Genomic DNA, 13,754 nt, shown 5'->3' on the forward strand with positions numbered 1-13,754 from the left:
AGGAAGGAGAAACAGGGGAAGAGAAAGGGGTATCTTAGAATACAGTAGGTGATTCTTTGGGGGAAAGGAAAGTTACCTTCCTCCCCAACTCTTTTCATCACAGCAGTTCTGCCTGTCAACCTCTTTTTTTTTTTTTTAATTTCCTTTCCTTACCTGTTTCTTCCTCATCCATCATTCCCCTGTTTCCTACCCCTGGCACTAACCCCACTAACCGGGGGTTAGTGCCAGAAAGAAGTGCTTGTGGAGACTGGTGAGGTAGTAAAATAATTTTGTGCAGGGACAGTTCTTACTAAAATAATCCTTTTGTGCTTCTGAATAAGGACACACACACACACACACACACACACACACACACACACACATTCAAATATTGAGAATAAGTATTGCAGTTGTCTGCCTGCTTCCATTATTGACATCACACCATGAGGGTGCTAAGACAGAATTTTTTTTCAGTCTTTCTAAACGCCATCACATCAGGAATCCTATCAGCTCTACACACTCTCCTACCCCCACCCTTACCCCTCCCACACACCTGTGACCTGTCACACCACATTCTATCACTTCTTTCTCTGTGGCCTTAAAGCAATCTGTTTTCTCTTATTAATCTGAGCTCAGTTTAGATCCTTGACAGTTCAGAACTGGATGACTGTTTCTAATCAACTTCCCCCATATCTAAACCATAGTAAGTCAAAGATTCTGCAAAGATCCATTTTCTTATCCTCCCTCAAATTGTCCTCGATCTCTTAATCTGCTTTCAGGTCTACAACCATCCCACTCCAGGCTGCCTAAGAACTTTCTCTCATCTCCTCCATTCCACTGTACATTGATCATCAGTTAGAATTTCAAATTAGGAATTCCATTAGCATGTTGAGTCCATGGAAGCCAAATGACCTATTATGGACTGAATCCAAATGTATAGGCAGGTGGTTAAGCAGGTCGGGTCAGCAGCCTTGGCTATGCAGACCCAAAACTAGAGGTTGCAGTAAAAATCAAGAAAGAATCATGATTTCACAAATGACCCTGAATTAACTGGATCCCAGCTCAAGGGGGACAATGTAGATTTGTAGATGATTCTAGAACCAAGTATGCCATCAAGGAAAATTTTTCTCACTGGTTGGTTCTACCATGTCACCCCCATACTCAAACAATCTTCATTGGCTCTCAATTACCTTTAAAATCAAATCTTCGAACCCTTCAGTCTGGCATTCAAAGCCTTTTACATCTCCCCATTCTTCTTACCACTTACTCTGCTCTTACCTTTTATCTCATCAATCCTTGGTATAATCTGTTTACTTCAACCAGCCTGGCATATTCTCACTACCAGTAGCAATTCTTGCTCCTCTCCTTGCCTGTAATGTCTTTTCACTTCCTCTTTGCAGATCCACATTAACTGCATCATTTAAGACTCACTTCAAGATATACCCCCTTCTAAGAAGCTTTCCCTGATTCACTCACAGTATCACTGATACTTTGTGCTAAAACGACTTTAAAGCTCGCTGATGAAGTTCAACTTTACCTCCCCCACCACCAATTTTTCAGATGAGAAAACTTAAGGCCCAGAGATATTAAGTGATTTGTATAAGGTCTGTGAGTTTAGTGGTAGCAACTTAATCTCAAGCCAGATTTCCTGACTTCTTTTTCAATTTCCTTTCCACATTGTTACACTTTTTCCCCATGACCCCAACCCCGCCCCCAACACACACACACAAGTACAGTATGGTGTCGTGATCATAAACTAACATCTGTGTTTGGATTGTTTTTCACCTGTATTTGGTTTATCTCAACCACTAAGTTCTAATAATTCTTGAGGGAAGGGATTATGTATAATATTTCTGCCCCCTCTTCTCCTTCCCCGTGGCACCTAAAAGGACTGTATATACCTCAGATGGGCAGTAAATACATCTTAACTGTGGAGTGCTTCACTTCAAGAAAATATAAAAAACAAAACCAATAAAATGAGTACACCAGGGGTGGATTATTATATCACATACATATTCAAAAAGATTCCTTTAAACAGGGACCTCCTATAGTGAACTTGGTTACAGATCATTAACTACCATCCAGAGAGAGAGAGAGAGAGAGAGAATGAGAGCTGAGAAACCTAGAGGTAAAAATGTAAGAATCACTGCTCCTCTTACAGGCTTGAGAAATAGAAGGGTGTTAAGGCAGACTTCCCACTTTGCAATACAGAGGATTTACACAGCCCATGTCTTGCAACCTCAACTCAGCACTAGCTCTGGTCTCTCTCGGCTGGGAGTTGAGTGACACAAGTTCTAAATGTCCGTTCCACCATTAATTATCTCTGTGACCTAAGACATATCACTTAATCTCACTGGACTTGTGTTTTCTCGTCTGTAAAAGGTTAGGGGGTAGGAGTGTGGGATGGAAGTCCAGACTTGCTTTGCCTCACACATTTGTTGTGAGGCTGAAGTGAGATAATATATGTGAAAGTGCTTTAAAAATCAAAAGGCATTATATGAATGCAAGGTATTAACTTTTTAACTCCTAGTCCTGTATCAATTAAATCATAGGAGACTAGAGCAAGCAAAGGATAACAGGTTTGCATGTTAATCCCATCTAAATTAATTGTCAGAATCCTCTGCCTTCTCTGTAAATGCTGTTCTTCATCCCGTCTCTTTATTTTATTTGGTAGAATATTATAAAGGTTGCTATTTTGGCTTTGCACATTGCCGAGGTGGCAGGAATGGGGGAGGTTGGCAGCTGCTAAGACTCAGGAGAGGCACCTATTTCTTTCCTAAATTGCTCTAAAGGGGAGGGGGAAGGAAATTGAAGCTGTTGGTCAAGGAAAAAAAGGGCCTCTACTCTAGCTCTACAGAGTCACTCTCTCATTCAATAATGAAAATTGAAAAAAAAGGAGAATAAAAGCTTTAATTTTGCCACATTTCTCAAGTTTTCTCTTCTTTACCTCTCCAGAATTCCTAGTATGCCTGAAATCAAAGGATCTCTGTGCTGGCTTGGACGAGCTTTATTTTGGGTGGAATCAGGATAAATGTGAGGCATGGGGATGAAGTAGCACATTACATATTCAAAAATTTGAGCCCACTCTTCTGGTCTATCCTTCATCTAGCCCAATTGGGTAACTTATATAATATGCCCTTAAGTCCGGCATTAGGGACCATGTCTGCTCTGGGACATCCAGATCCGTGTCCACTCAAACCTCTGTGGAAATGGTCATCGTTCTTATTCTTATGCAGCTCTTGGCCTTTATATCAGTATTGTTCAATTAGAAAAGAGCCTCTTAAGAGATCATCAATCATTTGAAATATCAAATACTGCTAAAAAGCAATGCAGGGGGAAAAAGACACCCTAACTGGTAACCTGCAATGAATCATCCACTTAACAGACATCTCCTGAATCCTTACTACAACCTCAGCCCTGGGTCAGGTTTTGAGGAAAACACACAAGCATCTCAGTAAAGCTTTCTCTGTTAAGAGACTAGCGGACTATGGGGGAGAGGAAGGTATAGATAAGACATAGCACCAGTGTCTCCCCAAGTCAGGCACGAATGAACTCTAAACTTCCCCCCCCCACCCCCACAGTGGTCCCATTGTATTCAATGTTGGGCTGAGGAGAGACTAAAAAACAAAACAAAACCTTAGTATAACACAAAGCAATGAGACAGCTTGTGATGTACTGAGAAATGTCTTAAAAATTAAATTAATCATAATTAAATCCAGGCAGTATATAACCCACCCTAATGGAGCCAAAACCAATGCACAAACAACTATTTTAGCATTCACCCTCAAACTGACTTTGCAGCAAGAGTTTACATCATAAATTTTGGACTCCTTGTAATTAAGTATAGAATTATAGACAAGAGTATCAATGAACATACATAAAGCAATAGCTCCAACTTGTCCCCTGGTGGTGCCCTGCTTGATGACACCCGATCTATGCCAAACCCCACCCTATTGCTCTCTAACCCAAGAAGCCATCCTGATCAGGGACTCCTCCAACTTCAGCCCTTCCAATTATATGCCAGGGTTCGGTGAAAATAAGATTGAAATGTGAGATATTGGCCCCTTCTAAAGACAGAGATTTCACAAAGTCTGAAAGCCTGAGAAGTGAGCTCCAAGCATAGGCATACTGGCTGGTCAGATCTGACATCTGCATGTTTTTCAGTCCTGAACTCAGGGTTAAAAGCAGCTTGGCTGCTTACATGTGGGATGGAAGAGAGGAGAAAAAGCCCAAGGAGGGTGAAAAAGATGGACCCTTTGTGTGGATTTACTGGAAGGAGGCCTGCCATCAGTGAGACACTTGATAGGCAGGGCTCACGTCCCCAGGGTTTCCCCAGCCCCAGAGGTTAGGGATGGTCCTGACACCAGCTTAGTAACTGCCAAGGAGTGTAACCCTTCTCCAGAAGGGTGGGCTTAGGCTACGATGCAGCAGTGAGCATCTGGGAAACGCAGATCTCATCAGAGATTCTGGTCTTTGGAGGTGGGGGGGGGCTAGGTAAGACTGTCTTCTGCTGTATTATTTACTGCTGGGACTTAGTGTAAGGAACAGAAAAATGCGGCACGTTCTAGAAAATTCTGGGTGGGTCAGTGTCATTTGGCAAAAGAAGAGGGATTAGTGGAGGATATGGTCTGAGAGGAGAGGGCTAGAGGAGGGGCTGCAGAAGGAGGGCTGCCATCCACAACTGCAGTATTATGTGTGTCAGAGATAAATTCACTTGTCATATTTCAAATTAGGTTTATAAGTACTTTCCCCATCCCCCACACAGCAGTGGCTTAACGGGTGGTCTTCTCAATTTTTAATTGCAATTTTGCAGTATATTGGCGTCTGAAGTCTAGGTCTGACTGAGATGATGGTTTGTATATATTTGTACGTGACTAACAGTCGAGAGATCTTCTAAAGTCTCCCGATGAGGTGGGAAGGGTGCTGCGGCAGGGACCGGCTGTACTCTTCTCAAGAGAATCTTCCATCCCTAACGTCAGAGTGCTATTGAGGTATCAGGAGGTGAAAAAGGTGTGGGTGGTGCGGTGAATTTCCCAAGATACACACACACACACACACACACACACACACACACACACACACACACACACACACACACATTAACAAGTTCAGTAAAAAGTCCCGTTGATGCCTGGGAAGTCCAGCTAAGAGCAAAAGGCAGTCTCCCATGGCCAGGGCGAACCAGGCAGACTCCCGAATCGCCGCGGAGACCAGGGCAGCCTTCTCTCCGGAGCGCGCAGCCTAGCCGCCGCTTCCCGGGGAACTCTTGCCTTGCTCTAGGGGCTACATCTGCAGGCTGCGGAAAGCCAGGGCTCCAGCCCTTTCTCATTACACACCTTTCCCAAAGCACCCCAAGCCCCGTACCCAACGGCAAACCCCTCAGATCTGGCGAAACTCAAAAATGCAAAAACTGAGGCGGGGGGTAAATTGTACCTCAATCCAAAGGACTGAACACACACATACACATACAGACGCGCGCGCGCGCACACACACACACCTACCCCAACCCCGTGCCGCTTAATTTCTTTCCCCGGGTTAGAAAAGATGATTACTTGCCCACAGAGGCTTGGAGATGGGGGGCAGGAGGTTGGTCCGAGGCTAGGCTCACCTGCTACTGAGGTGAGAGAGCAGACACAGGATGCAAGCTGTTAGGAGCCGCAGCTCACAGCTGAGTGGTTGGGGGTTGCAAAGACCCTCAAGTTCTCCTCTGGCTTTTTTTTTTTTTTTTTTTTTTTGCATTCACGTCACCAAAGGGTTAAACGGCTGGGCTCCAACAGCTCCCCCCCCGCCGCTCCACTCCCCCCTCCCCTTTTTTGTCTTCCCCCCCCCTTCCCGCACGTCGCTAGGAGGTCATCAAGCTCTCTGTCCAGTCCGCGTTCGCAAGCCCCTCTGCTTCCCGCCCATCGGGCCCGTGGCTGCTTACGAAGAGGTGTGCGCTCACCGAGGGGCGTGTTCCAGCACTGGGAGACGCCGAGCGCCCCTGGGTTAGACCTCAGAGCGGAGCCAGCCATGGAGCGGGGCGGGGGAAAGTTTGGCACCCTGCAAGGGGTCGTCGAACAGGAGTGGGCGGGGCGCCCAAGGGTACTTTAGCCCTCCAAGCTCAGGGGCGCAAGCTGCCCAGACCTGAGGCGGTGTGCGGCCATGGACCGCGGAGCTGCCGCGGCCCAGGGCACTGCCCCGCCTCAGGATGGAGAGCAGCCCGCGGAGTCTCCAGAGCCGCCGCCGCCGTGGCCGCCGCCGCCGCCGCCGCCGCCGCCGCCGCCGCCGCCGCCGCCGCCGCCGCCGCCGCCGCGGCCGCGGGCTCCTGCGCTGCTCCACGCGCCTTCGCCAGAACCGGCAACGCGGTTCGCTCCAGAACCCTGTCCGAAGGCGACCCCAGAACCAGCCACAGAACTCGACTCAGAAACGGTCCCAGAACCAGACACAGAACCGGCCCCAGAGCCGGCTCCAGAACCAGCCACAGAACTCGACAGAGAACCGGTCTCAGAACCAGCCACGGAACCGGCCCCCGAGCCGGCTCCGGAACCAGCCCCAGAACCAGCCACAGAACCAGCCACAGAACCGGCCTCTGAGCCGGCCCCAGTACCAGCCACAGAACCGGCCCCCGAGCCGGCCCCAGAACCAGCCCCAGAACCAGCCATAGAGTCCTGCCCTGAGCCGGCTCCAAAGTCCCATACGGAGCCGAGCCCAGCACCACGTCTACTGCAGTGTCCGGTGGTCGCTCCAGAGAGGGGTCTAAAGACCTCATCATCGCCCCGAACACCACTGCTGTTCTCCAGTATAAAGGTAAGAAAAAGACCCCCTGGGGTGGGGGGGGGGGGAGAAGCAAAACGAGGCCGGATGGCTATCGAGCTCCTGGGACTCTAGGTACCCTAAGCATCCCATTTGGCTGCCACCGACTGGCAAAGATGCGCGGAGAGATGCGGGGATGGAGGAGCCCGGGGGAGTGGGAAATGGTTGGGAGGCGGGAAGCAACATGTGGAAGCGAGAGTGGGCTGTTGGGTCTAGAAACAGGGTGACTGCACGGGTTGGGAGTCGGAGCAGTTTTCCCCATGGGGAGAAGTGGCAGTGCAGTGAGCGCCTATATCTTGAAAAAGAGGAGGAAGACGTCCCCGGGGAGCGCAAGAGACCTAGAGAAGTATTTGGGGCTGGCCCTGGGTACACGGGGATGGGACTGAGTGGTGGGGATGGGGGTGGGTGGGACACACCTCTTAGCCGCGGTCACTGCCGCAGAGGCCCAAGCTGCGGAGCCGCAGCCTTCAGCTTGGCCCCCTCCCTGACAGTGGGGAGGGGGTCATCAGCGGGGACACAACTGGCGGCTCTCCAAGGAGGTGCCCGGCGCGGCGCCTCTGTCGGCTGCTGGGAGCTGGTACTCCGGGTGGGGATGAGGGGCTGGGCGGCGCCCACGCGCACTGCAGGGGAAGGGCAGGGTTCGCTGGGGAGGAGGGGGAGAGCATGCGTGTGTCGAAGCCACCCACCATTCCATCTGTCTGCAGGATTTCCCGGCAGGTAGGTGCAAACACTGTGACATGATGATGGGCCGCGTTACGAGCGGGAGACTGGCATCCCGCACCGGGGCCACTTGGAATGGTACAGGAGTCCCGGTTTAGAGACACCAAAATAGGAGTTGGTATTTGAGAGCGTGTGAATGGGAACCCTCATCTCTTCCAGTCTTCAGAGATGCCTTCTTAAGCGTTGCGCTTTGCCTGGAGAAGACGCGTGGAGGATCCTCGCGCACCCGCCCGGGGGAGGGGGGGAGGGGGGAGAAGGGAGGAAGGAGGTTTTCTGTGTTTGCCTTGGACCCCCTGAAATCCCGTTGGGGCTTCAGCAGGAGTTTGTCTTTCTTGCTTTCTCTGTACTCCCCCTACTCATCCTTTTCCCCTATAAACTTCGTTCCACGAGACTGAATACAGTGATAATGCATAGATACACCTTCATTTAGCTTCCCCTGCAGGGAAAGAAAAAAACACGGAACAAAACACAGAAACAAACAAACAACACACCACACCAATACCCGTCCATCCTGCTGCCTAGCAGGGCGTAGGGACAGGGCTCTGGAATCCTTCTGCTGCGGACCGCACACTTGTAGAATGTAGGGGAAGGGGGCAGAACTTGGCATCGCGAAATGGAAATGGAAGCGCTGGTTGCTTCCTGAGATATGAGTAGGGAGGCTTAAGGTTGCAAAATAACTGCAATGATAAATGACTGAATAAGAAGAAGCCTAATGCGAAAAGTTTCACGGGGGAAAAAAAGTGCAGAGGTTTAAAAATAAATAAAATAGGACTGTAGGAGACTGAGACAAGTTGTTGTTGTTTTTAATCCAACAACCGGGCTCTCACCAGAGGGTGGATCTCCCCCTCCCTGCAGCAGCCCTTCCCTGCAGTGATCTGAGGAAAGGGCTGTGCAGCTAGAGGCCGGCCAGAGATCACCCTCACCTAGGGTGTGCTCTGGTCTTTTTGGAAGAGTTTGCAATGAAGTCGGTGGCAGGGAGACCAGCAGGGACCACCTGAGCTATGGCCTTCTTAACTGAGATTTTGGGAACATGGCTCAGAAACTGACACCTGGGGACTTAATTACCAGGATGTCCGGCAAATATATGGCCTCTTTGGCCCCTGGAAGACTGACTGGAGGCCAGGAGCTCCGGAGATGAGAACTGTGACAGTGGGAAAGCATGTCCCACGAGCTTGACAGGAAGATGTCTATTGCCAGACAGATGAGGAGGATCAAGGTAAGGGGAATCAGGTTAGCTTCCTCTACAGAGCGCCCTCTCAGACGCGCTGGCCGGCTGACCCATGGGCATTTGTCAGCCCTGGCAGAGGACCAGGACCCCCCAAGGTTTGGTTTTGCCCTTGGTAGAGTTAGTCATTTGTTCAGCCATTTATCTTTTAGAATGGGGTTAAGGACCCTGACCATCCACTAAGAGGGCCATGCAGATGAATCCATCAGTGGCTCTAGATGATTTCAAAGGATGCAAAGGATCTGGGTAAATGCTCACATTGCTGGGAGCCAAACCCCTCTTCAACACCCTAGGTGTTGCTATGCAATTGCTCTCTGGTGTCGTTGGGAACATCTGATCTTCAGTGATAGGACCGTTCTCTGCTGCATCCTCCTCAGGCAAACAGCACCCACAGCCAGCTGACTTGCATCTTAGCATTCAAGGCAAACAGGTTGCCATCTTAGCTGGGGAGGTGTTGTTCTCAGACACTGCCTCCTTGAGGCAAGCTTGGGGAAACACACACACACACACACACACACACACACACACACACCATCTCGGAGATCCTTATCATACAATGAAATCCTACATCGCAAGGCACAGTCAGTACCAGAAGCATGAAACTAGCCTGATAAGTCAAAGGATGAAATGAGTAAAACGAAGTGTTTGAATGTGACTGCAGGTTTCTCCCAGATAATTTTTGCTGACTGGTTTTGCAGTGGGAAAAAAAAAAAATCAACATCTTCCAGTGTGTAGTCTGTTCTCTTTTCAGGTTTCTAAACCTGTTGCTTGCAAATTGATGCCAATCATGAGGGTGGAGACTGAGAAAAGGGGGCTCATATTGTCTTTCCAAATAGATACCAGGATAACACAGTCTTGTGAACCAAACTTGTCTATTTCCTTCCTTTCTAAAATGTTTTGATTTCCAGGAAATGAGCCATGGTCTCCCACCTGGTGGCAGCAAGTGTAAGTAAGGATGTGTGAATTGGTTCTTTAACAATGCTATGACTTGCTTGGGGGGAGTGGGGCTTACATGAAGTATACTATATTTGTTTCCCTCCCCTCACCTATGGTTGAAAAAAGATAGTTTGTGTTTTTATTAATTGGGTTTGACTAGCTACGAAATTATAATCACACCATACAGGTGATTGATGAAAAATCTGAAAAGAAATACACTTTTGTGGCCTTTATTTCTGGGATGGGGGGTGTGTGATAAGAGATCAATTGCCATTGACCATTACACCCCAAACCATAACAAAGCAGTTTTCTGGTATTTTTTGCACACACTTTCTTGCGAAGTAGCAAGCATTTGTTTATATGATATCTGGTCATTCTTGCCTGAATACTTTATCGTTTCACTTACTTCTGAGCTCCTCAAAGGTAGATACTGTCTCTCCCTCTCAGTGCCTAGTACAATTCAGCCCTCCCTGTTTTTGCTCAGTAAACGTTCACTGAAGCTTGAAACCTATCAATTCCATTTCCGCCAATGAGGACGACATAGAGACTGCTGCTGTGAATGAGTAAAAATGCGTTCTTGTTGATTTCAGAGTGAGAAGTAAATGCTTATTTAAATGCCCTGGAATATATAGCCCTTAAGGAAATGCAGTCCAGCTTTCCCTTTTCAGAATGAATGTTAGAACCATAATTAAGAAGCAAATTACCAACTATTAAAACATGGTTTGGAAAGTGTCCTTATCCTCTGCAGTCCCAGCAGCGGCAGACTAATGATGATGTTGCTGGTTTCAGGGGTAATAAATTTTTTTCCTAAGTGAACAGAATATCTGCGATGACTATAAACAGCTTTGGGATTGTAGAATCGAATGTTTAACCTGTTGAAGTTCAGGATGAGATTACTTTCTTTCCTCTTGGGTTCTTTCCCCCCTCCTTGCCAGGTTTTGATGAAACCATCTGATTTGTTTGGTATATTCTGAGAGATTCTGAGCATTTGCAGCAGTATGTTCTAGAAAAGATAATGAGATATTTGGTCAGTCATCTTTCTTTTCTGAGAATACAGTTCTTATGTGTTTATTAAAATCTCTCTCTGACTGGGGCTTCTGCACATCTGTAGCCCAAAATGAAAGGCTGATCCTTTGTCCGAAGTGCTTCCAAGGAAAAAGGGAAAATCCATAGAGACCAGGAAACCAGTCAGGGATATTGTAATAAGGATTATATAATCCCTTCTGCTAGTATGGCACTTTACAGTTTGTAGAATGCTTTCCTTTGCGTTATTAACTCTCATTCCCCTGACAAAGGCAGCAGGGTGGGAGAAGGCAAAAATAAAACTTCACACCTAATAGGATATAACTATTAATTTCTCTAATGTGGATTTAAAAAAAAAAATCCGACATAGGGCTTTCTGTGACACACAGGATCCTCATTTGTTTAAGAACAATCTTTAAGCTGACATTCCCTCAGCCTGGATTTTTTTTTCAAAGCAGCGATTGCTGTTCCTAGTCTGATGCTCCCAGCGTGGGCCATCCTAGAACAGGAGTCTGAGAAGGAAGGATACAAGACAGAGGCGCAAGACCCTGAACCTATTACTCCCAAAGAAGACCTTTTTTTGGAAAGAAAATAAATAGAAATTCTCCTAGGGATAGGGTGCCCAACCTTTCCAAAGACTGCTGACTGTAATTCCCTCAGTGGAAAAAAATAATTTTAAGGATTAAAAAAAGAAAGCATCCATTCCTAAAGGGAGATGCCCCACCCTCACCAAAGCAAATAAACCTTATTCTCAAAATAGAAAAACAAATTTACAAATTAAAAAAAAGAAAGGAACAGTGACCCCAGATAAGGAAACTTATCCCTCCCCTTAAAATTATTTTAAGAAAAAAGGAAAGAAATTCTAAAGGGAGATGTTCCTCACCCTCATCAAAACCCATGGAACTTATGTCCCCAAGAGAAAAATTAAAGAGGAAAAGAGAAAAATCGCCTCAAGGTAAACAGTATTTCTAACCTTAAAAAAATTCATGAAATTTATCAACTTTATTTGCATCCCACTGCTCATGCCCAATCTCTTACAAAAATTATGGGGGCAAAAATAAATCTCCCAAAGGGGAGTCTCACCAAATCTCCCTAACGTTATTTCTTCCAATTACATGAAATGTCCAGAATAGGCAAATCCTTAGAGACTGAAAGTAGATTAGTGGTAGCCTGGGGCTTGGGGGAAGAGGGCAGGGGGAAGTGTGGGTACAGGATTTCTTTGAAAGATGATAAAACTGTTCTGAAACTAGATAGTGGTGATGGTTGCACAACCCTGCGAACATGCTAAAAACCACTGACTTTGTACAAATGAAAACGGTGAATTTTGTGGCATATGAATAATATCCGAATTTTTAAAAATAAGTAAAAGAAAGAGATCACTCCTCCAACTGCAAGATAATGGACCTACTGTCTTCCCACAAATAAACAAAGGAATAAATGAATGCATAAGGAAAAAAGAAATTTTTAAAAAGGAACCAAAAGACAGAGAGATCCTCTTAAGGGCCTCTTAACCTCACCAAGGAAAATAACTTTTATTCACCCCCCCAATTTTTTCTCTTTGGGAAAAACAAACAAAAAGAAAGTCTTTGTACAGGCAGATACTTTCAAAATCATCAAAGTCCACGAAACTTACCAATCTTTCCATCCCAGAAACACACAAATGTTTTAACAAAAAGAAAGAAATATTAAAGATCAGGGTCCCTGATCTTACCAAACATCCTGAATTTTTAATTCCCAGAAAAGGAGAAAAAGAGAAACAAAAGAAAGAAATCCCTCCCCTGCCAAGGGGAGATGCCCCATCCTCACCAAAGGACATGAACCTTATTCTCAAAATACATTTTTTTAAGGTTTAAAAGAAAATCAATAATGAAAAGGCATGTGTGTTGGTGGAGGGGATAATATCAATGAAATGAAAATAAAATCCTCTTAAAGAGAAGTGCTCCTGGGCGCCTGGGTGGCTCAGTCGGTTAAGCGACTGCCTTCGGCTCAGGTCATGATCCTGGAGTCCCGGGATCGAGTCCCACATCGGGCTCCCTGCTCAGCAGGGAGTCTGCTTCTCCCTCTGACCCTCCTCCCTCTCGTGCTCTCTAGCTCTCATTCTCTCTCTCTCAAATAAATAAATAAAATCTTTAAAAAAAAAAACATTAAAAAAAAAAAAAAAAAAAAAAAAGAGAAGTGCTCCAGCCTCACAGACACATGAACTTTTCTGTCAAGATACAGCAAAAACAAATGCAAATTCTTTAAAGAAGAAAAAATAAAAAGAAATCCTTCTAGTGGGAGATGATCTGAATTTATTCAAACCCCAAAGCTTGATTCTTAATATAGGAAATTTAAAAATTGGAAGCATAAATAGAAAGAGAGAGAAACAGAAACAAAACCAAGATGTCCCCAACCTCATTCTCAAAACAAGAAAATACATTTAGGATTACGGAGAAAGAGGGGAAACAATGAAAAGGATATTTTCAAAGAGAAACGTCCTTTTTAGGGAATGAAGATGCCCCAAACTCACCAAAGTCCCTGAACATTTTTCTCCAAACAAAAAAAAAAAGAAGGGAGAGAGCAAAGGGGTGAGGGAAAGGAATTGGAAGGGGAGGGAGAGAGGGGGAGGAAAGGAAGTGGGTAGAGAGGAAGAGAAGGAGGGAATGAGAGGCAGAAGAAAATAAACTAAGGGACAATTTTTAAAAGAAAGACATTCTTCTCAGGGAAGGTGCACCAACGCTTTATTGATGGTGATGCATATTATTCCTGATGTTCAACCCAGTCTACCTCCCACAAAAAGGAGAAAAAATCCCCCCAAAATCTCTTCCTAAAGCTTCTTCAAGGGGAGATGCACCCAATCTCACCCAAACCCAGAGGCTTTATTTATCTTCCAGCTTTCAAGTATTTTTTTAACGAAATAAAGGAAAAAGAAGTTCTTTTACAGAAAGATGCTCTCAATCTTATTTTTCCAAGTTAATTATTTATTTTAAAGAAAATGAAAGAAAGGAAATCCCCCCACCCCATCAGGAGGGCTCCCAATCTCACTAAAACCAGTGGCCCTTATAGTTTTGCCCCACAAAACTTAATTTTTTTCTAAATG

General features: G+C 46.0%; 1 protein-coding gene across 1 annotated transcript in view; it reads left to right on the forward strand.

Annotated features, from left to right (window-relative positions):
* Positions 1 to 6,120: 6,120 nt before the first annotated feature.
* The window catches only part of DGKK (diacylglycerol kinase kappa), a 148,380-nt gene continuing 140,746 nt past the window's right edge, over positions 6,121 to 13,754 (forward strand). The window contains exon 1 of the mRNA XM_027608850.2: positions 6,121 to 6,765. Within this exon, the coding sequence (XP_027464651.2) occupies positions 6,121 to 6,765 (645 nt within the window). The remainder of the gene's footprint in view (positions 6,766 to 13,754) is intronic.

The sequence above is a fragment of the Zalophus californianus genome, chromosome X, assembly GCF_009762305.2.
Source record: "Zalophus californianus isolate mZalCal1 chromosome X, mZalCal1.pri.v2, whole genome shotgun sequence".
In the NCBI taxonomy this organism is placed as follows: domain Eukaryota; kingdom Metazoa; phylum Chordata; class Mammalia; order Carnivora; family Otariidae; genus Zalophus; species Zalophus californianus.